Below are 23,331 nucleotides of genomic sequence, written 5' to 3' on the forward strand. Positions count from 1 at the left end.
CTCTCTCCCTTGCTTGCTAGCAGTATAAAAAAACATGGGTTCTTGGAATGTCTAGAATTCTAGAATAAGAAACCAATTGAAGCATTCAGAAGTACAATTATAATTTTACTGCATAATAGTAATCTGTTCTAATGTCTTATTAACTTGTTATTGCTGCGCTACTGTTGGACATAGTTGTCCAAACTTTTATAAAAACATATGCCCGTCAAACCATTTGAAATAATGTGAATTGCACGGTAAGATATATAAGTTGGAAAGAATTTAAATGTTAGAGGGAGTTCTGAAATCTGCATCAAATTTTAAGGATTTTTTTTTATAAAATTCGTTTTTTTTGTATAATTCTTTATCTAAAAGCGGAAATACAATTTAAGTTAATTAATTTTGACATCTGTGATTGGTGGATGGAAAACTATCTGCGCTCTGATTGGAGAAGCTTAAGTGTCGTACATCATTCAACCAATTAGAGCGCAGGTAGTTTCCAATTTACCTATCCTATTGGTCAAAATTAATTAACTTAAATTGTTTTTCCGCTTTTAGATAAGAAATTTAACAAACTAATTTTTTTTATAAAAAATCCTTAAAATTTGATGCAGATTTCAAATATCCCTCCAACATTAAAATTCCTTCCAACTTATATATCCTATTGCACGGATCTAAAGGGATATATCAATGAACAAATAAATAATGTACATCCCCAATGATGATACACAAAATAACCCCTTCTGTAGCGTAAAATTAGTGCTTTAAACGTTTGAACACTCAATTTAATACACCAACCAATCAAAATTCACTAATGTTCCCAGAGTTGTTAAGCCAACGAATAAGAAAACAATAATATAAAACTTTGGGAACTAGTGTAATAAACAGCCTATTGTCCCCTCTCTCTCTCTATGTGAATTGTTTTGAAAATTGTACATAAACATTTGTTTTCAACTTGTATGAATAAATAAATAGTATACAATGTTAACAAGAACAGTTTTATAAAGTAGTAAAGTTGAGTATGTCATTTAAGATCTCGCTAACCACTGAACCGAGGGAGGGAAGAATCCAAGATAGCTCCCAAGATAACTTATAGTCCACCCGCTACGACAGATATTAAAATAAAAATTATAAGATTAAAGCCAGTTTAGTTAAACCCGAGGGGCTGAAGGCCTGGACTAACAAAACTTGTACTATTATTATGAATATGATGTTTATTATTCATGAGAAGTTTCTACAACATGATAACGATACATGAATTTTAGTATGGCTCGAAACCGGTTCTAATCCAGCGGTTTCTAATCCATATATATCTAAATTACATAAATATCAAATGGTATCAGAACTTTGAATTTATTTGAAAAAATAAATAATAGGTAGTTTATAAATAAAATTTTGTTCAAAACTAATCAAAAGTAATAATCAAGGAGGAAGGGAACATTGGGCTGTTTATTACAATAGTTCCTAAAGTTTTACATTAACGTTTCTAGGCTTACCAACATTAGGGGTTCATTGAGTATAGTGTCCAACAGTAATCTATATAAGGGGTAATTTTGTGTATCATTGTTGGGTATGCACATCAATTAACGGGCAATGCACGACCATTGTCTTATCCCTTCAGATCCCTGAGTAATAATGCAACCAAAAAAAAAGTTGTAGAAGAGCTTAGCTACTGAAAATGTAAAACTATATGAATTGAATTGCCTACTTTGTCCCTCAGGGTGGGAGGGAGCATTGCGCTGTTTATTAAACTAGTTCCCAAAGTTTTATAATAACGTTTTCTTATTTGTTAACTTAGCAACTTTGTAGACTTTTATTGAATATTGATCGGTTAGTTAACTTAGTTGAGTGTCCGAACGTTTCAACAACTAATTGCAATCTGCAGAAGAGGTAATTTTGTGTGTCATCATTGGGGATGTACATAAATTAATCTGTATTGTCTATCCCTTTATATTCCTGTTGTCAAATACTTCACTTTTAAATATTTACATTTATTCAACAAAACTTTTTTAGTGCACTCAAGTAGAAATTTAGGTTGCTAAAAAGTACATTTGACAATTTATTGTATATTATATCAAAGCTACTTAAATAATAAAAAATATTATATTAAAACTAATCTACAAAATAAATAAGTAACACTTTGATTTAACGTCCTTACTGTAGTACGGTAATGAGTTGGGCCAAGGCATTCACCCCATACATAACTATTAATGAGGAAATACAAACTGTCCCAATTTTGTATAACTTTTGCGGAACAAGTCCCAGTTACGTCATATTTTTCTTTCCCGAAAAAGAGAAGGGGGGAAGAAAATCTCTTCAAAAGAGATGGGGAAAACCCCCTTTTCTCCCATCTCTTTTTTCTTCCCCCCTTCCCTTTTTTTTCTTTCCCCCTTCCCTTTTTCGGGAATGAAAAATAAGACGTAATGGGAACATGTTCCGCAAAAGTTATACAAAATTGGGACAGTTTGTATTTCCTCCTATTAATTCGAGTATCTATACGTAACGGCTATCTATAATTAAACTTCCCTCAGTGCCTCTTAAGGCTAAAATAGAACCATAAGCGATACCCATCCCCCACCCCCCCCCCCAAATATATTTTAAAATACATTAGATTACCCCTCTCAAACCTTTGAAACTCCCTTAGTTTACCCCTCAAAGAAAAAGCTTGGACGTCCTTGAAAGAATGCCTACCTAATTCCTCTCTGCAGGCTGAGCACTTCTTCTTCCCACTGACACTGAGCACCCTGTCCTGGTTGGTGCCAGCTGTTCCGCCCACACCCGCCGCTGTTGTGCTGGTGCGTGGTGGCAGGTGGGGACCCGCGCTCTGTTGCGGGGGGATGCTGCCCCCGCGGGGTCCTGATGGCGCGTGCATCTCTCCGCCTGGGGGCAAGGAACTAAAATAATAAAATGTGATTGTAGGATGGGACATTGGATTGTAAATCATGCTTAAGCCTATCTTTAGAAACACGATTTAAAACTTTGGGTACCTTTATATTAGATCTTCATTGGTTGGTTTACACAAGCAATGTCCATACTTCTCAACCAATATTAGTTTTCAGAAAGGGGTAATTTTGTTTATATTCATCCGGTATGTACATAAATTTGCCTAATCCCTGAAGATATCTGAATCATATCCTTTTATTGATGAACCTGTTAGGCAGGTTTAAGACTACTTACAAGGGGTGTTAGGCCAAATTGGCCCTTTAATTATGATGCCTTTACCTTGATGTTCTATTAAGATATTGCTGGTCCGGATCCACATTGGCGTAAATATTCTCCTGCAGGTCTCCATATCCATGTGAGCTGCTGCCAGCTATCATGTGGCCGCCGCCGCCACCAATATACGACTTTTCACTGGCTGCCGCCGTAGCCGCGGCTGCTACGTTCACATAATTGTCTGTGTTGTTGAAAGCACCGCCGCCGCGCGGTTGGTTGTTGGTGGCAAATTGTGGCGGCTGCGCCTTGTTGTTGTAATTGTTAACTGGCGGTTGTTGTTGTGCGGTGATTCTGTTCTGGGCTTGCGGCTGGGGGCCTCCACGGTTGTTTACCTAAAAATATGAATAGGCTTAGCTTAGGCTTGTTTGTGTGCTAAAAAGACTAAAATCTACTTCTTGGTTGGTTTTAGGCTATTTTTCTTATTGATTTAACATTTTTTATTACATTTATTGTAATCAGGAATAGAGGAATAGGACAATAGCTTGTACATATTGGAGTTGGGAATTTTATATTTTCCAGGGAGGAAAGGGAAATGAGGCTGTTTTTTAAACTAGTCTCCAAATAACATTTTCCTATTCGTTAGCTTAACAACTTCGCGAACCTTCACAAATTTGAATTTTGATAGGTTGGTTCATTAAGTTGAGTGTCAAAACGAGTTAACCACTTATTGTAATCTACAGAAGGGAGTAATTTGTGTACATCAATTTATCGGCCATTGTTTTATTCCTTAAGATCCCCGAGATTTTCTCTTAATTTTACCTGATTACTAACAGGTGCTGAAAAATTAGCACCTCCCGACGGAATCCTACCGCCGGGTATCGGCGGTTGCTGTCTTCCATTATGTCCAACCGCCGGTGCCGATTGATTGACATAATTCTGTTGTTGTTGGGGGAGGCTGGCGTAGGGGGAGGGAGCAGCCCCCACAGGCAGTTGGGGCTTAGGAATATTTGATCCACTAAGGAATATTCAGATTTTTATAATTCATTTATTTATTTTTACTTGGATGTTACATCAGACTATCATGTACTCTAATAAAGTAAAATAACGATCCACCCCCTCTACTCCTACTGAATAAACGAATTGACTAATAAATGATGTCCAATTCCATATTCTATATCCCTTATTTCATACAATTTCCCTGTTTGCACATTTTAAAATTATTTTAGCAAAGGATCTCGCTAACCGCTGAATCACTATGGTCCTCCTTTAAAGTTAACCTTATTATAGGTCCCAAGGTGGTTTTAGGCTATTTTATTTCTTATAAAAAGGCTGGGTGTGTTTTGCTATTTTATTTCTTATAAAAAGGCTGGGTGTGTTTTTAGCCTATTTATCTGCCTTTTTAAATACCTTCGAATATATAGCCCCTAGGTGCTCGGGGAGCATCCGCTAGTTTTTTTTATTATTTCTTCAAAAATTATGCCCATAAGAAGCGACAAATTAGAGGTCAATAATAGAATACATGAAAAAAGAACAGTGAACTTATGTAAAAAGCTAAGCTTTTCTATAATTAGGGTCAGTATTAATTTAGAAATGTTAGAATTGTCCTCTCGATTTTAAACAGTTTAGAAAGCGTAGCAACTCTAAAATCGTTACCATAATAATACAATTATCCAATTCATATGATTATTAGAACATTAATTACTAGGACAACAAGGTAAATATCTTCAGCGAAGCATCTCTATAATAAAGTCCAAAAAAATGAAAGTGGTTGAAATACTAAAAAAATAGAGTTGTTAAGAAAAATTTAAAATGAAACTAACCTAAATTTTTATAAATGTGGTATAAAACAATATAAATCCATAAATTGATTTTGGGAACTAGTAGAAAACAAATTTATGTCTTTATATTGTCAAGGATAAAAAAGGATAACTTCGCACTTTTTGGCTACTGCATGGCACAAACGAAGTGGGAGAAACGTGATTTTGTCGGCTCCTATTTAAGATAGAAGGCTGAAACTTCTTGTCAACATTCGCACCATTATGGAGAATAATTAATAATGAGTTTTGTATTTTTTACACGCGAGATTTCTGTTTGTCTCCTGAGGGGTAAGTGAGGTGGAGGGTTAATGCTATTTATAGAAAACTCCAAAAAATTTTGTGATAAAAGTATTAATAGGTACTAAATCCTAAAAAGGCTTAGTATATATAATAAACAGGGGCTAACTAAAATGGTTTTAATCTCAATTTTTCATCCTATTAAAGGCGAAAAGCTGTCTATAACACGATGCGATAAATAGGTATAATCTTTGTGGTTCATAACCTGTTTGTTTTTAACGCAAATTTACGAAAATATATCCCTTACTATCCTTTTTAATAGTTTATATGGTTAACTTTATTTTGTAAAAATACACCCAGAAAGATTTATTGATTTAGTATAAATACTATCTATACACACGACCAATTTTTAGTAGCTAAACTACTCTATAAATGGTCTTTAATTATAAATTATATATACGTACTGGACCTGTGAAGGTTATAAGCTACTTTCTTGGGGGAGGGGGTACCACCTTCACCCCCTCTCCCTTTATGGAAAAATCCACCCCTCCAAAAAGCCCCAGTGAAAGACATTTTTGTGTGCGTGTGTCATATCACAAATTCTCCAATTATTTTGAAATAAACTGAAAATAAGGGGGATGGGAGGTTTCTCATTTACTCTTTATTAATTTGAGTCATGTTAGGGTTCTATGCTTCCCCGCAAGATAAGTTTACTTTAGTTTAATAAGGCTCGATTGTCAATATGGGGGAAAGCCCCGAACTTTATTATCCTTGTTTTCTTTTTATCTAACCACGTGTGTTTATTTGATAAAAAATCTGTTCCTTAAAGATTTATTGTTTATTTTGGCGCTGCCAGCCTCAAATTGTTTTTGTTTGGCCTCGGCGATTCTGCGCTGCTCGGCTTCCTACAATAGAAAATGAATTAAAATTATTGGAGAATACAGGGACAATTAGGTACAAACTACAAATATACAAAATCTAAGGACAGAGAGAATATATGACAGGATGTCTGTAGCAAAGAATCTCACAGATAGCTTAACCGATATAGTTATCTTTTACAGTAAAACTTTTAATAGGTTCTTAGAATGTTTATAATCTTTGGGGGAGGTTACCTACACCTCTATTGGCCTCTCGGGACGAAGCCGCAAGGGACAAAATAAAACACAAAAAATGTAATTTACCTGAATAAGCCAATGTTTATTATAATCCTTTTCTCTCCTGACATGTTCCCCCCCAGCAGCGCCTGGCAGCACAGCCCCACGGGGCTGCTGTTTAGGCAGGGCACTTGTGCTTTCAGATCTACCATAACCAGTAGCAGCATAGCCTGGCTGTTGTTGTGTATAAAGTGCAGACGCTGATCTACTATGCGACATCTCGCCGCCATTGTGCTGTTCTGTAGTATAATTTATTGATTGATTGGTAGTTGTTGCGCTGGATGCCGCGTAGTGGTTTGTCATCATGCTGCTGCTCGTGGATTTTGTTGAATCACTGTTGGCGGATTTTTTATGATGCTGCACAGCTGATGTTTCCTTATTGACTAGGTTAGTGGTGGCTGCACCACTTGTTATATTATTATTATTATTATTGTTGATACTTGGCTCAGACTTCTTTTTACCTAAAAAAATTGCATATCTATTAGTTCGATTTCTAAATAAAATTGATATGTACTTCAGTTTTTAAAATTGCACAGATAAATGACATAATTTTAATTTAGGCAAATCCATCTTTACATACATAAATTTTTCATTAGCGAAGCAATTCTATATTTCACTTTGTCTGTCCGTCCGTCCGTTAGTCAGTCTGTAATGTGAATTTCTCGGCTGCTATTAACGATAGACAGCTATTTTTTTTTGAAAAGATTCCTTCCACATATGAGCATCTAATCTATACATTGCTATGTCCGTCTGTCATTCAGTCATGAATTCAAATATGATTTGTTAAAGGTTTCGTATTTTCCTTTATAATTTAGCATATCTTCTCTTTTTTCATTGTTATGAGAACTAAATATCTGCTCTATAGCCCCCCTTTTTTGTCTTTGTCATCCTTGTTAATTCTGAAGCCTATTTACTAATCTATAAAAATTGGAAAGAATTTTCTCGTATTCATTTGAATCCGGTGGATAGGAACCGGTTCTCATGAATACGAAAAAACTATGTCTAGCATCGTATTATATCCAGCTTTCTACGAATATAAAAATGTACAATCATAAGATTAAAACCAGTTTTTTTTAGCCGGTGCCTTCGGCACCTCGGGGCTAAAAAAACTAGTTTTAATCTTATAATTGTACATTCTATATCCGCGGAAAGCCGTTTATAATACGATGCGAGAAATAACTATTAATGAATATGCTAGATTTGAAATCTGCGTAAAATTTTAAGGATTTTTTTTATAAAATTCGTTTTTTATATAATTCATTATTTAGAAGCGCAAATCCAATTTAAGTTTATAAATTTTGACCAATAGGATAGGTTGATTGGAAACTACCTGCGCTCTAATTGGTTGAATGATGTACGTCACTTAAGCTTCTCCAATCAGGGCGCAGATAGTTTTCAATCCATCAATCACAGATGTCAAAATTATTTAACTTAATTTGTATTTGCGCTTATAGATAAAGAATTATACAAAAAACGAATTTTATAAAAATTCCTTAAAATTTTATGCAGATTTCAAATCTATTATATTCATTAAAATCCTTTCCAATTTTTATAGCTTACTATTTACAGCATAGAACTTTTGAGAAAAAATGGCGACAACTTACTTTGATTAAATTCTCTTTCCTCCCTCTCAATACTTTCAATTATCTCTCTTTCTTGCTTGGCTATTGCCTCCTCACTAACATCCTAAACAAAAATCACATATAAGAAATAAAAACAAAAGAGGAGTATGCACGAACGAGAGCAAGTGATTCCAAGCACATTCCAGCAGTGATTCTAAATGTTTTTTGGTGAATATACTACGGTTATGTTTAATATCGTTGTATCAATTTAAAAAATTTAGTTTCATTATTTACTAAGTATATTTGCGATTACTTTTATTTAATGAAATCTTCCAATTTTTAACATGTACAAAACGGCCTGCTATATTGCTTCAAGATCCATGTCAGATCTATATAGGAAATAAATGTCTATAAACGAGCTCAAGTTTTCCAAGGAATATTTGTTTAAAACTCATAGTGCTCAAATAATCCATAATAAACTCTCATTGCCCAGAACGATAAGACCCATTATTTTACTTTATTAAAAATAAATTCCTTTTTTTAATTTCATGTTGCTATTTACCTTATATCAATGTATTTAATTTCTAATCATAAAAAAGAAAATTTAGATTTATAATATAATAAATTTAAGAAAACTCTATTTTAAAAGAATTCGATTGTGGCGACACTTTGTGTGTTCAAATATTAAACTAAAATTGTAATCATCATCATTAACCCTTTGGTGATGGTAATGTAAAGAAAAAAATATAATTTAAAAAATCTTTTTAAAATCATTTAGATTATTAAATATTTACTTTCTTTTAGATAGTAATGCCGGGTGAGGAAAATAGATTTATTGAGAAATAGATATGCATATAGAAAACTAGCCAATAGGGAGATAATTATATCGAGCCAACTCTAGTAGTTTTATATGAAAACAAACTTTGAAATGTTAGACATTTTTGGCTATATATCATCAAATGTTTTGTTGAGTTCAAACTGCTGTGAAAAAGGGATGGTGACTTGTAATAATGTAGTTTTATTAGTGTACTTTCGTAATTTACAGCATTTGATATATTTGGCGTGTTATTTTATTTGCACTTTGAACTCAACAAAACATTTGTTGATATTTCAACATTTCATAGTTTTATTCATAGAAAACCTTGGTGAAACTTAAATGTTTTTAGTTGGTTATTTCAAACATAACCCTAGTATATTCACCAAAAAAGTATTTAGAATTACTGATGGAAGATGCCTAGAATCACTTGCTCTCGTTCGTGCATAGTCCCCTTTATTGAAAAATCAAATGAATTACCACAATAAAGATTTATTAGATAAATAAACCATTAACTGGACGGTCAAACAGAAAGACAGACGGCCAAAGTAAGTAATAAATTTATTTCTCAATCTAACAAAGCAACCTAAAAATATTGTATTTTTCTTTGGCCGATAGATCTTTACATATCTATAATACAAAGTTAAAAGATGTCTGTCTGTCCCTTAAGATCTCGGTAACCACTAAACCGATCGGATTCTACTCTACAGGGAATATACCTACTGGATCTATGGTGGTTTAGGCTATTTTCTTGGGGGTTGGGACATCCACAACCCCAAAAAAAGAAAAAAATACTCCCCCCATTTTTTGAACAATTTATTTAAGATTAATGCAAAATTAATGGTCGCAGCACCAGAAGTACTTCATATTTTTTTAAATATAGGGGCAAAGCCGCTAGTAGTAATTAAATTAAAGTAGATAACATTGCGAATTTAGAGTCAGTAATAATACCTACCTAAGCTTTGATAACATAAATTCATAGTTTTATAATTCTAATATACTTCTATAATCAAAGTATTTCCAATTACTACCACATTTGTAAATAAATTTAAGTAGCAATTACTGCCAATAAAGTTCAGCACAAAAAAATGCAATTTAATTGATTAAATTTACTAACAAAGAGAAGTAAAATGTAATAAAGAAAAGAAAATATTAACTTTGGTAAAATTAAATTATTTAAATAGAAAAAATCAAATAATATTAAGAATATAAAAATAATAATTTTTCAAAGAAAGATTAAGAAAAGAAATATAGAACAAGGATTGCGTGTTACAAATGTAGGGTGGCTTGCTAAAAGATAAATAGATTAAAATACATAAAGATAATAAAACATAGCATTTAGTTCAGGAAGGAAGTGGACATTGAGCTGTAAGTCCCAGAAGTTTCGTTGGATATGATAGATAAACAATAATTACCTCTGGAGGGGAGGGTGCAGGCAATGGAGGTGGTTTATCTGCTGGGGGCGCCAAACGTTCTGTACTTGGTACAAAATCTTCAGCCCTAAAATTTATTATTATATTATTATTTTAAAAACTATCAAGTTTCTTTCGAGGACTGAACACTCTTCTCTATCTAAGTAGGACGAATGGTTGCAGCCCAACATGCAAAATCCTCAGAATAAAAAACTCAAGGCATAAGACTTTTTAATTTATTCAACGTTATTCTCTATCTATAAAAACAGAGAAGGTGATCATGAGTTATAGATATGGTTAATAAGATATATAAGTTTTCCGGAATTTTAATGTTAGGGGGAGATTTGAAATCTGCATCAAATTTTAAGGATTTTTTATAAAATTAGTTTTTTCTATAATTCTTTATCTAAAAGCGGAAATACATTTTAAGTTATTTAATTTTGACCAATAGGATTGGTGGATTTTAAACTACCTGCGCTCTAATTGGTTGAATGATGTAAGACACTTAAGCTTTTCCAATCAGGGCGCAATAGTTTTCAATCCACCGATCACAGATGTCAAAATTAATTAACTTAAATTGCATTTCCGATTTTAGATAAAGAATTATACAAAAAACGAATTTTTTAAAAAATCCTTAAAATTTGATGCAGATTTCAAATCTCCCCCTAACTTTAAAATTCCGGAAAACTTATATATCTTAATGTTCAATTAGTAAATCTCAAAAAACGCGCGGCTGGAGCTGTACAACACAATAAAATTAAACACTTCTTAGTAGAAAATACATTTCGCCTTCTCAATTCTAATTGTCTGAGAGTTTAGTAAACATGCAATAATTCATGAATAGAAATCACGAAAACTTTAAGAAAAAAATATTTTTTTTTGTGCACAGCTGACAGACTGGCGGACAAAGTAAATTATAAAATTATTAATTTCTTTACCAAAGTTTCAGCCATTATCTATATTCAATACTAGCTGAAAAAATCGCATTTCTCCCATAGCGTTATGGACGGACTGACAGACAAATTAACATAATTATGGAGTAGCTTCGCTACTAATAATTCAAAATACATATGAATTAATGAAAAAAATGATATTATGATGAGTGAATTGAACAATATACCTGAAAACTAACTTTTTATTGTCCTCCAGCTGATTAAAACTCTCCTCTAGTGCATCCTCCAGTAGTTGGCCTCCGTCACTCACCTCGCTCACCTCACTACGCAGAGAATCGATCCTGTCAACGTTAGAGATGTTTATCAAGGAAGCCATTAGAAATCGGGGAGTGAGGGGACGTTGGGCTGTTTATTACACTAGTCCCTAAAATTTTAAAATAACATTTCTTATTCGTTGGCTTTGGGGACTTTTATTGAATTTTGTTTGGTTGGTATATGAAGTTGAGTGTCCACACATTTCAAGCAATCTACAAATTTACAATTGTAATCTACAAAAGGGGTAATTTTGTGTATATAAGTAGGGATGTACATCTTTTTATCGGTAATTGTCATTCTATAATATTTTTTGGACATTATTGTCCTTGTTATTTTTTTTAAAATGACTAGAAGTCTCTAATAAACATTCCTATCAACAGTAGCAACTTTATTCGGAGCAGCCGAGCCGCCGTTACTAGCGGCTGTCACAGACAAAGCTGTCTCGTCTTTAAGGCTGGCGGGTCCAGTGGCTGTCAGGCCGCCAGTGAAGCTGTTGAAGCTGCTTCTGTTGGACAAACTGCTGCTGCTACGAACCGAACTTGTCTTGATATTACTGGTGCTACTGATTGATTGGGTTGATTCTGACTTCTCTTGTATACGGTCCTAAAAAAATAAAAATAATCGAAACTTCACAAAATATATGTAAATCAGTGAAGAAGTGGACTGTAATTTTTACTTACACCCAAAATATCTCTCCTGCCATTGAAAACATTTTTGTTGAATCTTGACTGGTTAGTTCATATAAACTAAGAGTATCCAAAACTTTCAACCAAATATCTATACTATTGAAGGGTCTTTTTTAATTAAAATAAATTAACATAGGGGGACGATTATTTTTCTTTATACATAACCCTTGTTGGTCCTAACCCTCAAGGCCTATACCTTCAGGGCTACTGTTTACCCAATGTAATCTTGCTTTAAGAAAACCATAAAAACAATTGAAATAATACCATACCCTCCTTTATTTTAAATCTATTTTAAAAATGAGATGGGATTTTATGTGCTCGAAGGTTATTTTGTTGTGAATATTGGGGATTGGTAATATGCCTCAATTTATCATCCATTGTATTATGCCTTACTAAATAACAACTTGCCTGTTGAAAGAACTTGTTATTACTGAGTAGCGCAGATGATGACGTACTGCGCGAGGTCTTCACCTCTTGACCGCGTGGTAGCTGCGGCTCTGATTCTCTCCGTCTGCCCAGCCCTCCCACAACTGGTCCTCCTGTAACATAATTATATTTGTTTAAATCATTAATTTATAATATTATTTCAACACAAAAATACGACATTTTACTTTTCATAATCATACGCAGCAATCGTGCACTAATAGTACCACGCTATACGATCAGCTGATTACATTTACAAATTTTCATTTGTCATCGGACTTTCAGTTTACAGTCTATTAGCTAAATAGTAATGGTTATAATTGTCTTATTATTTTAAACATTGTGACAAATAGTTTACTTTGTGATCATTATGCTTTTAAGGACTGTTTAATATTTAATCATAACCATCTTATAAGTTAAATTAAACGCATTTAACGTATTTTAAGTATCAAATTGCTCATTCAAAAGTAAGTTATTACCTCCTATGGATGTACTGCCTGTACTTGTAGCTGTACTCTCTATAGTCTTGAAGGCCTTAAGCTTGTCTCTGAAAATATATTAATAATGAATGCAAAAATAATCAAATAAACAAGGATGACAACATCCACAAAGAGTGAAAAAGAAAAAGATATTCACAAAGGGACAAAGTAAATAATCAATGAAAGTGGTCAAACATAACTATGCTATGAGATAATGGGAATGTGAACAACTAAAATCAGAATTACAGCTTCAATAACAGCTGAAAAATCTCATTTCCTCAATTGCACGCATTACGAACTGACTGTAAGACAGTAAATTAGTAAATTATAGAGAGTAGCTTAGCTACTAAAAAGAATATTTAGCCTTAAATAAGTACGCCTTCTTCTAAAGCAAAAAATATAACATATTAAAAATATATACGGGCCTTAACCCCCATTACACCCCTCCCCCCTTTATTTGTCATTATACATTTTATTCTCTGTATGTAAAAAATTACTATTGCTAATCACTAATAACTAATAATGATACTCCAAACTATCATAACGCCTATAACTACTTACAATATTGTTTTACATATAAAATAGATATTCTTATCTTTTATTTAAAGAGGGGCTTTTCTTTCATTAAACGTGTCCGTTCGTAATGTATAGTTCTGCAGTGATAAGTCAATGGCCGATGTACACAAAATTAACCCTTCTGTAGATTACAATTACTGGTTAAAACGTTTGGACACTGAACTTGATAAACCAACTAATTAAAATTTAATAAAAGTCCCCAAAGTTGTGCTTAGAGGACTAGTGTAATAAACAGTCCAATGCCCCATCCCTCCCTGGCTAAAATCATAACAACGTTTGATTGTATGATTGTCTGAAACCTTTGTTGTTAAGGATGTTGTCATTCTTGTTATATTAAAACAAACATACCTAGATTATCAGGGATCTAAAGGGACATGACTATGGACGATAAATTGATATACTCCCTTTCATGTCAAACAAAATTACCCCATCTAAAGATTACAACTATTAGTTGGGAAGGATGGACAAAACCTTTTTGTAACCAACCAATCTAAACACAAAACAAGCAACCATTCGAAAACAACGAATAAGATATTGTGGCTAGAAAACTTTGGGTATAAATGTAATTTACAGTTCAATGTCCCCTCCCTCCATGTATATTAACAAGAATGACAACATCCATAAAAGCGAAGCACTGAAACGGTAGGACAAACGGACATTAACACTTGTATAGTGTCAGAACTGAATAATCAGAATATAGATGTATAAGAGTCGAAACAAAATTGTAAGTAAATTTGTTGAAAAACTGCTTGATACAGGATAATATTTATGGACATACTTACATTTTTAGGACTTGATTATAGAGTTACTTCGCTTATTACATTATACTTAGTTGTTCCAGGAATCAATATACCAAAATTCAGAACAATCGGATAATTAGATCACATAAAAATTCGTTGTTAAAAAAGAAAATAAATCAACATGTTTAAAATGGACGTACGGACATTCTGAAAATGATTATAGAGCTGCTACGCTTTCTAAATCGTACCTAACTTACTACTAAAGGAACCACCATGAAAAGTTTGAAATCGATAGGACAATTCTAACATGCCTAAATTAATGAAAAAAGCTATCCGTTACGGACGTACGGACGGAAAGACCCTAATTATAGAAAAGCTTCGCTTTTAAAAATACATAATACATGTGTGGAAATTTGTTTACAGATAATAAACAAGGATGAAAGCATCAATAAAAGCGAAGCTCAATAAATCAGACAGACATTGATAAATAACATTAGATAGAAATAACAGGATGTCTGTCGGTTTTTAACTGAAAAATCTCGTTGACCGCTGAACCGATATGATTCTCCTTTACTATGTAGCTTTTTATTACTATTTTGGGAATGGGTATCACCACCCCCACCTAAGTGAAACTGCATCTTCTCAAAAAGTGCCCCTAGAGGCCTCCAGGGGGCGTAGCTGCTAGTATATGTTTAAAGTAAGAACGCATTCAATGTTCAACGATATCTAGAAATTAGTCCCAAAATTTTAAGATGAATAATTTAAACAAACTTACATTTAAAGACTTTTATTTTCGTGATGCTTTGCTTTTATCACTATGACTAATCATTTTAACATATTTTAAAAAGACCTATTGACTTTAAGTACCAGCGTAAATTTCTATTGATTAACTTTTATGTTCTTAAAAAATCTAGTGAAAAAGTAAAATGTTCGTTTTAAAAGAAGTATGTTTTGTACTTAAAATATAAATTATTCAACTTGCTTTTCAAAATGCAGTACCATTAGATAGTTGAATATTAAAGAGTAACTTAAAATTGTATCGCTTTGTATCATAGACAGCCTTCCGCGGATATTAAAATGATAATGTATAAGATTGATACCAGTTTTGTTAATCAAAATTTGAGTAAAAAAAAAAAATTTCAGCTAAAGATAAGTAATATCTAAAATTATTAAAACACATTTAAAAATATACCTAATTGCTACAGATATCCCTATAGTAGTAGGTTTATAATCAATATAACCTTTCTTACAGGCCTTACTGTAGACAGCTTTTCGCGGATATTAAAATATAAATTATAAAATTAAGGGCCGAAAGCCTGGTCCGACAAAACTGGTATTAATCTAATGATTTTATTTTAATATTCGAAGAAAATTGTCTGTAATACGATGCTATAAATGATTTTCTTTAGGACCAAGAACCGGTTCTAATCCTGCGGATATTAATAGGTTTTGGAGCCATAAAGGAATATTTGTATACACATCTAAATTTATAAAATCTACTACCACATGTCTAAATAAATAAGATAGGACATAAAAAGTAAGGATTACACATTTTCTTAAAGTAACAAAATAAATAAGAATATATTTCAACTAAAATCTGCATTTTTTACCCAGGGAGGGGAGGGGACATTGGGCTGTTTTTAAACTAGTTCCCAAGGTTTTATAATAACGTTTTCTTATTCTTTGGCTTGGCAATTTTGGGGTCTTTTATTGAATTTTGATTGGTTGCTTTATTAAGTGTCAAAAAGTTTTTATGTTTATTTGTACTTTTTTGGGGGGCGTAGGGGAAACAAAATAGCTTAAAACCTTATCAGTCCAAATATTTCTAGAAAATTGCAGGCTAATCAGTACCGTAGTTTCTGAGATCTTTATAAACACAAGTACTTACTTGAAAGAATTATCTGGCTGAATAACTCTAGCCGCCGCCGTCTGGCCGCTGCCGTCCTTATCCGCATCCTGGCCGTCCGCAGCCGCAAATTTAGCGAGTTTCATCTTCATCTTGTCGGAAATATTGTCGCTGGACGGCTTTCTAATAGGCTGGGTGATGCTCTCTATTGTTGATTCCCATTCCTCGGACTATTAGACACACAAATAATGATTTAATGATAGTTATTTATCGCATCATATTATAGACAGCTTTCCGCTGATATTAAAATGATTAAACTATCTTTGTTAGACCCAAGAGGTTGAAGTCCCTGCTCGGGTTTACAAAATTGCTAATTTTATGATTTTTGTTTTAATCTTTGTGGAAAATTGTCTACAATTCGATATCATGCAATACACGATTTTTCATTATGGCAGAGAACCGGTTCTTATCCACAGGATATTAAACGGTTTCGAAGCCATACCGGAATTTTCTTTTCAAATTGATTCAGTTAATAGTTACAGCTAGCTGGCACAAGAATATTTATTTATCGCATCGAATTATAAACAGCTTTCCGCGGATATAAGCTGTACCATTATAAGATTAACCGGTTCTTATCCACCGGATATTAATCGGATTCGAAGCCATACTGGAAAACATGTTATTTGTGTATAAATTCCTTATTAGCCATCTCCGCCTTGTATCTGGGACTATTGCTCTTATCCGGTCTCTCCCGCTCATGGAGAACCACAGGCGAGTGTGACCGCAGACCACTGGTAGCCCGGTCAGCCTGGTCGTGACCGCTTGATGACCGCTGCGTCTCATACTTGTCCTCTTTGTAATTGTTTTGCTGTGATGTATGGGTTTCATTTTTAGCGGAAGTTTCTTTTATTGTTATTTGAGTTAGTCCCTCTCCTACAAAAATTATAATTAAGTTTGTAGCATAAAATTCATAAACATGTGATGATAACAAAACAAGGATGACAACATCCATAAAAGCGAAGCACTGAAACGGTAGGACAAACGGACATTAACACTTGTATAGTATCTGAACTGAAAAATCGGAACATAATGTATAAATGTCGAATCAAAATTGTAGGTAAATTTGTCGAAAAACTGCTTAAAAACAGGATAATGTTTATGGACATACTTACATTTTTAGGACTTGATTATAGAGTTTCTTCGCTTATAATATTGTTCTTTGTTGTCCCAGGAATCAATATACCAAAAATCAGATCAAACGGATAATTAAAACACTTGAAAATTTGTTGTTAAAAAAGTAGAAAAATCAACATGTTTAAAATGGACGTACGGACATTCTGGTAATGATTATAGAGTTGCTACGCTTTCTAAATCGTACCCAACTACTACAGGAATCATCATGCAAAGTTTGAAATCGATAGAACAATTCTAACATGCCTAAATTAACGAATAAAAGCTATCTATCTCGGACGGACGTACGGACGGACCGACCCTAATTATAGAAAAGCTTCGCTTTTAAAAAGAACAAGAAAAGTTTTCATAAAACTGATGCATTTAAAAATTGGATTACTGTCACTTTAAACCTTAAACATATGGAAATTATATTGCTCTTTAATAAAATAAAAAATAATGTTAGCTATCATTGTGGATATTTATATGCTAATAGTTCATTGTCTTATCCCTTAAAATCCTTGAAGACAGTCCACTATAGGTAGCTCAGTTAGCAGCCGAGTAAATTTAACAAAAATTACAATACCTGTTGGATATCTGGAATGAGTCAGAGCAGATTCCCAATATTCATTTTTATCGCTAGTACTAAAATTCAATTCATATTAATTAAGCGATACATATTAAATTGGATATTGCGCCAGATTTTCGCCTTCTCTAATAATATATTAGTCCTTCCAGCTGGCTAATAGTACCCCCTCCATCCCCTACCCTCCTACTAGAGGACCGTACTGACTAATAGCAGCAACTTAAATTAACGACAAAAGCAACATGTTCAGCACTGAACCCAACCCCCTCTCTAATATTCAAAAAATTTAACATAAATTTTTTGTTGGGGGGGAGGGGGGTCGTCTGTTTAGTACCTAGTTAATAATTCTAGGTTTTATAGATGCTCAACATGCACTTTGTGTGAAGGCAAACTTAAAATCTTTTTGAAAATATATCATTGTTAAAAAAATATGAATTGCCTTAAAGCCGTTTGTGCAAAAGACTTGTAGCCTTCAATGGCGGTCTGATACGGGTTACCACCGCCGCCCTGACTGCGGCTATTGTTGCCGGTAGCCGCTAAATCTCTGTCCTGCTGCTGGCCGCTGCTGATAGAGCCGCTAGCCGCTGAATCTCTGTCCGTGTCAGGGCTAGTTGTCCGCTCAGAGTCCTAATTGAATAAAATTTATCAAAATGTGCTTTTATAGTATTTAGTCTTATGCCCAGTTCACAAACAACTTTCAGAGGTCTACTGATTTATTCTGTAGGTCAACCTAAATAACTAAAACTAACAATTGCCTTTATAAAATCGGTCAACCCAGCTAAAGCTTCTTTAGGTCAACCAAAAATTTCCAGAGGTCGACCTATGTCTTTTATGAACTAGGCTTTATATAAATTAAATAAAATAAGTATAAAAACCTAATTTGATTTAGTTAAAATCTTACTTGATAATAACCAACCTTTTCAAAATTGTTTTGATGTTGAGCTTTGGGGGGCGCCTGTTTTATTGTGGGGGGCGTTGGGGAGTGTGAGGGGTGCGGAGACGCAGGGGAAGCTTCCTTGATTGGGCTGGGAGACTCATCTGCGCTGGGTAGATCTCCTAGATCGATTTCATCATCATCCTGAAAATTTTATAAGAAATTTAATATAGATTTATATTTTGTCTGTATGTATGTTTGTACCATAAGATCTCGTAAAGAACTGGTAGGGCAATATTATTCTTTTTATTTAAATATTTTTTTATCTAATTTGTGGGAAGGTACCTCCACCCCCCCCCCCCCACAAAGTTGAATAATAATCCTTAGATAAAATCCACCCACCCCCCTTTATTTTTTTCTTTGACTGTACCTTTGATTAAATTTAAATCAATTAACTCAAAATTTCGTTTAAAGGATCTTTTATTTCATCCGTTTTTTATTACATTCAATTCTTTCAATTTCCATATAAGTTTTGTGTCAAAGATGTATTTTCAAGGTAAAATATAGGCTGTTTAACGAAGGTGTATCAAGTGGTGGAGGGGGTATAAGAAGGTGGCCTCTAGGGGCTTTTCCCCAAGAGGTATAATAACATCTTTTATTACCTGGAGATCCCCCACTCCACCACTATTCTAAATAATTATAAAAAAAAGGCGGGAGGATTTTTTAGTTTTGGGGGGGTTGTGGGTGTCCCAACCTCCAAGAAAAAAGCCTAAAGCCACCACAGGACCAGTAGGTATATTCCCTGAAGAGTAGAATCCGATCGGTTCAGTGGTTACCGAGATCTTAAGGGACAGACGGACGGACGGACAGACAGACACCATTCTACTTTGTATTATAAATTAAGTGTTCGGTAGGAGGGGAGGGGGGGGAGGTAGTGGTGGTTCCCCTCTAACAATACTGCGGTTTGTGTTACTGCTATCAGAACGGCTATACCAAAATTAGGGAGGGGGGGGGGGGGGGGAGTGGTGGTTCACCTCTAACAATACTGCGGCTTGAATCACTGCTATCAGTAGGGGGGGGGGGGGGGGGGTGGTACATCTCTAACAATACTGCGGCTTGTATCACTGCTATCAGTAGGGGGGGGGGGGGGGTGGTACATCTCTAACAATACTGCGGCTTGTATCACTGCTATCAGTAGGGGGGGGGGGGGGGGGTGGTACATCTCTAACAATACTGCGGCTTGTATCACTGCTATCAGTAGGGGGGGGGGGGGGGGGTGGTACATCTCTAACAATACTGCGGCTTGTATCACTGCTATCAGTAGGGGGGGGGGGGGGGGGTGGTACATCTCTAACAATACTGCGGCTTGTATCACTGCTATCAGTAGGGGGGGGGGGGGGGGTGGTACATCTCTAACAATACTGCGGCTTGTGTCACTGCATGCTATCAAAACGGCTATACTAAAATTTGACAAAGTACACCTTCCCTCTAACGTGGTAACCCTTTGAAAAGCAAAGTTTGAAATGGTTTGTTAAGTTAGGTAGGAGGGTAGGAATTCAGGGATAAGACAATGGACGATAAATTGATGTACATCCCCAATGATAATGCACAAATTTACCCCTTCTGTAGAATATACTTAGTTGTTGACACTCAACTTAATGAACCAACCAATCAAAAGAAAACATTGATATAAAACTTTGGTGACTAGTGTAATAAACAGCCCGATGTCCCCTCCCTCCCTGGTAGGAATTAGGTCATAGAACTAAGTTGTCTTGACAAGCTAAAGCTCTGGTCACAAATTATTCAAAAACTACCTGATGCAAATATCTATAATACTAAGTAGAACGATGTAAGTCTGTCTGTTTGTACTGAAAGATCTCGCTAACCGCGGAACCGATCGGATTCTCCTTTACAGTGTATAGGTCCCGGGAAGGTTTATAACTATTTTCTTGGGGGATGGGACACCCCAAACCAAACAAAAAAATGAAAAATACCATCCCCCCCAAAAAATTTTCTTTTCTTTTTAAAAACTAAAATCAAAATAGTGGGGTCGACTTCAACCCCCCCCCCCTAAAAATAAAATAAATCTTTCTAAATTTTTATTTTAAATCTAAAATACAAAAAATCAGGTTCATCAAACCTCTTGGGGCCAAGCCTCTAGAGGCTATGGGCGAAACCGCTAGTTCTAATATAAAGTAGTAAGATTGTTTTGTAAGAAGCCCAAGATCTCTGGGTTATCTTTTTATAGGTAAGCTTTACATGGATCCTGTGGTGGTCTTAATTTATTTTATTTTTAGTGTCACGTCTTAAGATGGTTTTAAGATATTTTTCTAGCTCATATCTTCCCCTTCGAAAAAGAGCTCCTAGATGTTAGGAGCGTAGCCGCTAGTTTAATAAAATGAGGCAAAGGGGTTTTCTTTCCCACTACTTCTCTCATCTCCCTCATTTTTAAGACGTCACGTGCTGATTTTTTAGCGACTTTCTCCCCGTACGAATTATTTTAATATTATAATTTCTACTGAAAATCATTATCTACCAATTGACTGATTATTTTTTTTTCTATTAGTCCAATTCCTAAATATCAAGTATCTATCGCATTGTATTATGGACAGTATTTCGCGGTTATTAAAAAAAGATCAAAACCAGCCTTTTAAGCCCAGAGGGCCCGAAGGCCCAGGCTCACAAATCTGGTATAAATTTTATGATTATTATTTTATTATTCGTGGAAAATTATCTAATTGAAGCCATACTGGAAAAATATTCCTCCCAATTCTAGTCAACCTCAAAACCATCAAATCCCATCTAATACTTTATTTGAGACCTTTGCTATTGTGGTATTTTATGTACTTTACTTGATGTCAAGTTGATATGCTTATACAAAATAGTCATTTTTACACATTAGCGAGAAAATAAAATTCTAAAAGTCGAATTTTTTAAGACAAAAGAATGTAGGTAATCTTTCAAGGCCATGTTTTCAGATAGAGTGGGGACCATGGGCTGTTTATTAAATTAGTCTCCAAAGTTTTATATTAACGTTTTCTTATTCGTTGGCCTAACAACTCTGATTTTGATTGGTTTGTTTCTGAAATATAGTGTTTAAACGTTTCAACCACAAATATTTCGCTAAAAAGGGGCAATTTGTGTATCATCATTGGGGATTTATAGGCCATTGTCTTTTCTACTTAGAACCCTGCCATGTTATACTCAATTTATTTTTAGACTACCTAGGACAAAATTTATCTACCATTGGTCTTTCCCGATATTCAATTTTTGCTCTGTTTTAAATGAACATAGATTTTACTTAAAGTTAAGTTTGGTGAAAAGTTTTTAAGACTCTTGATAAACCATTAACACTTATTTTACACTTAAATTTCAACGTAGCATTTCTTTTTGTCGCTTTTTCTTATATGGGAGAAAATAACCTGTTTTTTTTAATCATTGTAGATGTACATATGATTCAAATCTAATTAAAAGTAACAGGTTGTTTGTCTGACTTTTTGTATGTTCCTTAAGATCCCACTTACCGCTGGACCGATATGGTTTTCCTCTACAGTGAAGCTTCTTCTAGGTCTAGGGGAGGCTTTAAAACTATTTTTTAGAGGGGTGCCTCATCCCTCTTAAGAGAAATCCCCCAATTAAAAAAAAACTTACTTCTAATACCTAAATTGAAAGGGGTGGGTAGACTTCCCCCCCCCCTTCCCTCACAGAGCTAATAATATTATGATTATAAAGTAGTTTTGCTACAGAAAATAATACTTACATCAATAAGATATCCACTAATTTTCTTTCCAAGGCTCCTAAAAAATATAAAAAAATCAATAGTTATTTATCGCATTGTATTATTAACAGCTTTTCGGGGATAGTAAAATTAAAAATCATAAGATCAATTCCAGTTTTGGTGTCCCCAATGGGCCGACTGCGCTGGCAGACAAAACTAATTATTAATTTTATGATTTTATTTTATTATTCATGGAAAATTTCTATAATACGATACGTGATTTTTAAGTATGACTTAGAACCTTTTAGAACTCCTATCCAGCGGATATTAATCAGTTCAAAGCCGTACTGGAGTGCGATTTGAATCTATTTTTCCCATATAATGTTTAATGTTTATGCATGAGATTTTAACTGACTTCCTTTTTTCTTCAATTAGCCTTTCCTTTCCAAAGTGTGTTGTTATTAAAAATCAAATAAAAAAGACAAAATAAAATGATAGTATTATTTACAAAATTAAATGGTGTAATGGTTAAAAATCCATTTTCCAAATAGACCGCAGGTTGCGGTTTTTATCTTTGATTTTACATTATAATTTTGCAGTTTATACAATATACATAAATGACAATTTTATTTAATAGTAAATTAAATTTAAAAAAAAACTGTTTTCCCATGAAAAGATAGGCCCCGGGCAGGTTTAAAGCTATTTTGAATGACCTCTAATAAAAGAAATGAAAAAAAAAAAATTAAACATAATCGTGTGTTTAAATTAGTAATTTGTGGAGACCCTTCGCTTCAGGGGTTACCGAGATTTTAAGGGACAGACGGACGGAAGGCCAGACATAATTCTTTTTTCGTATTATAGAAAAGGCTTTTAACATTAGCTTGATATGTTTAA

General features: G+C 34.1%; 2 protein-coding genes across 3 annotated transcripts in view; both read right to left on the reverse strand.

The window, feature by feature from the left end:
• Positions 1 to 23,331, reverse strand: part of LOC145319655 (uncharacterized) — a 265,819-nt gene that overhangs the window by 76,850 nt on the left and 165,638 nt on the right. The gene's annotated exons all lie outside the window — the stretch shown is intronic.
• LOC145319652 (uncharacterized) overlaps positions 1 to 23,331 on the reverse strand; it is a 205,592-nt gene that overhangs the window by 4,867 nt on the left and 177,394 nt on the right. Inside the window, exons 10-26 of the mRNA XM_080161921.1 lie at positions 22,480 to 22,516; positions 18,747 to 18,923; positions 18,285 to 18,472; positions 17,846 to 17,904; positions 16,787 to 17,022; positions 16,132 to 16,319; positions 12,928 to 12,995; positions 12,434 to 12,564; positions 11,713 to 11,942; positions 11,252 to 11,368; positions 10,135 to 10,219; positions 7,948 to 8,029; positions 6,371 to 6,804; positions 6,012 to 6,094; positions 3,955 to 4,150; positions 3,202 to 3,527; positions 2,671 to 2,873 (exon numbers count right to left, since the gene is read on the reverse strand). Coding sequence (XP_080018047.1) covers positions 2,671 to 2,873; positions 3,202 to 3,527; positions 3,955 to 4,150; positions 6,012 to 6,094; positions 6,371 to 6,804; positions 7,948 to 8,029; positions 10,135 to 10,219; positions 11,252 to 11,368; positions 11,713 to 11,942; positions 12,434 to 12,564; positions 12,928 to 12,995; positions 16,132 to 16,319; positions 16,787 to 17,022; positions 17,846 to 17,904; positions 18,285 to 18,472; positions 18,747 to 18,923; positions 22,480 to 22,516 — 2,840 coding nt within the window. The remainder of the gene's footprint in view (positions 1 to 2,670; positions 2,874 to 3,201; positions 3,528 to 3,954; positions 4,151 to 6,011; positions 6,095 to 6,370; positions 6,805 to 7,947; positions 8,030 to 10,134; positions 10,220 to 11,251; positions 11,369 to 11,712; positions 11,943 to 12,433; positions 12,565 to 12,927; positions 12,996 to 16,131; positions 16,320 to 16,786; positions 17,023 to 17,845; positions 17,905 to 18,284; positions 18,473 to 18,746; positions 18,924 to 22,479; positions 22,517 to 23,331) is intronic.

Source organism: Acartia tonsa, chromosome 5 (genome assembly GCF_053477335.1).
Source record: "Acartia tonsa isolate MP-2025a chromosome 5, ASM5347733v1, whole genome shotgun sequence".
NCBI lineage: Eukaryota > Metazoa > Arthropoda > Copepoda > Calanoida > Acartiidae > Acartia > Acartia tonsa.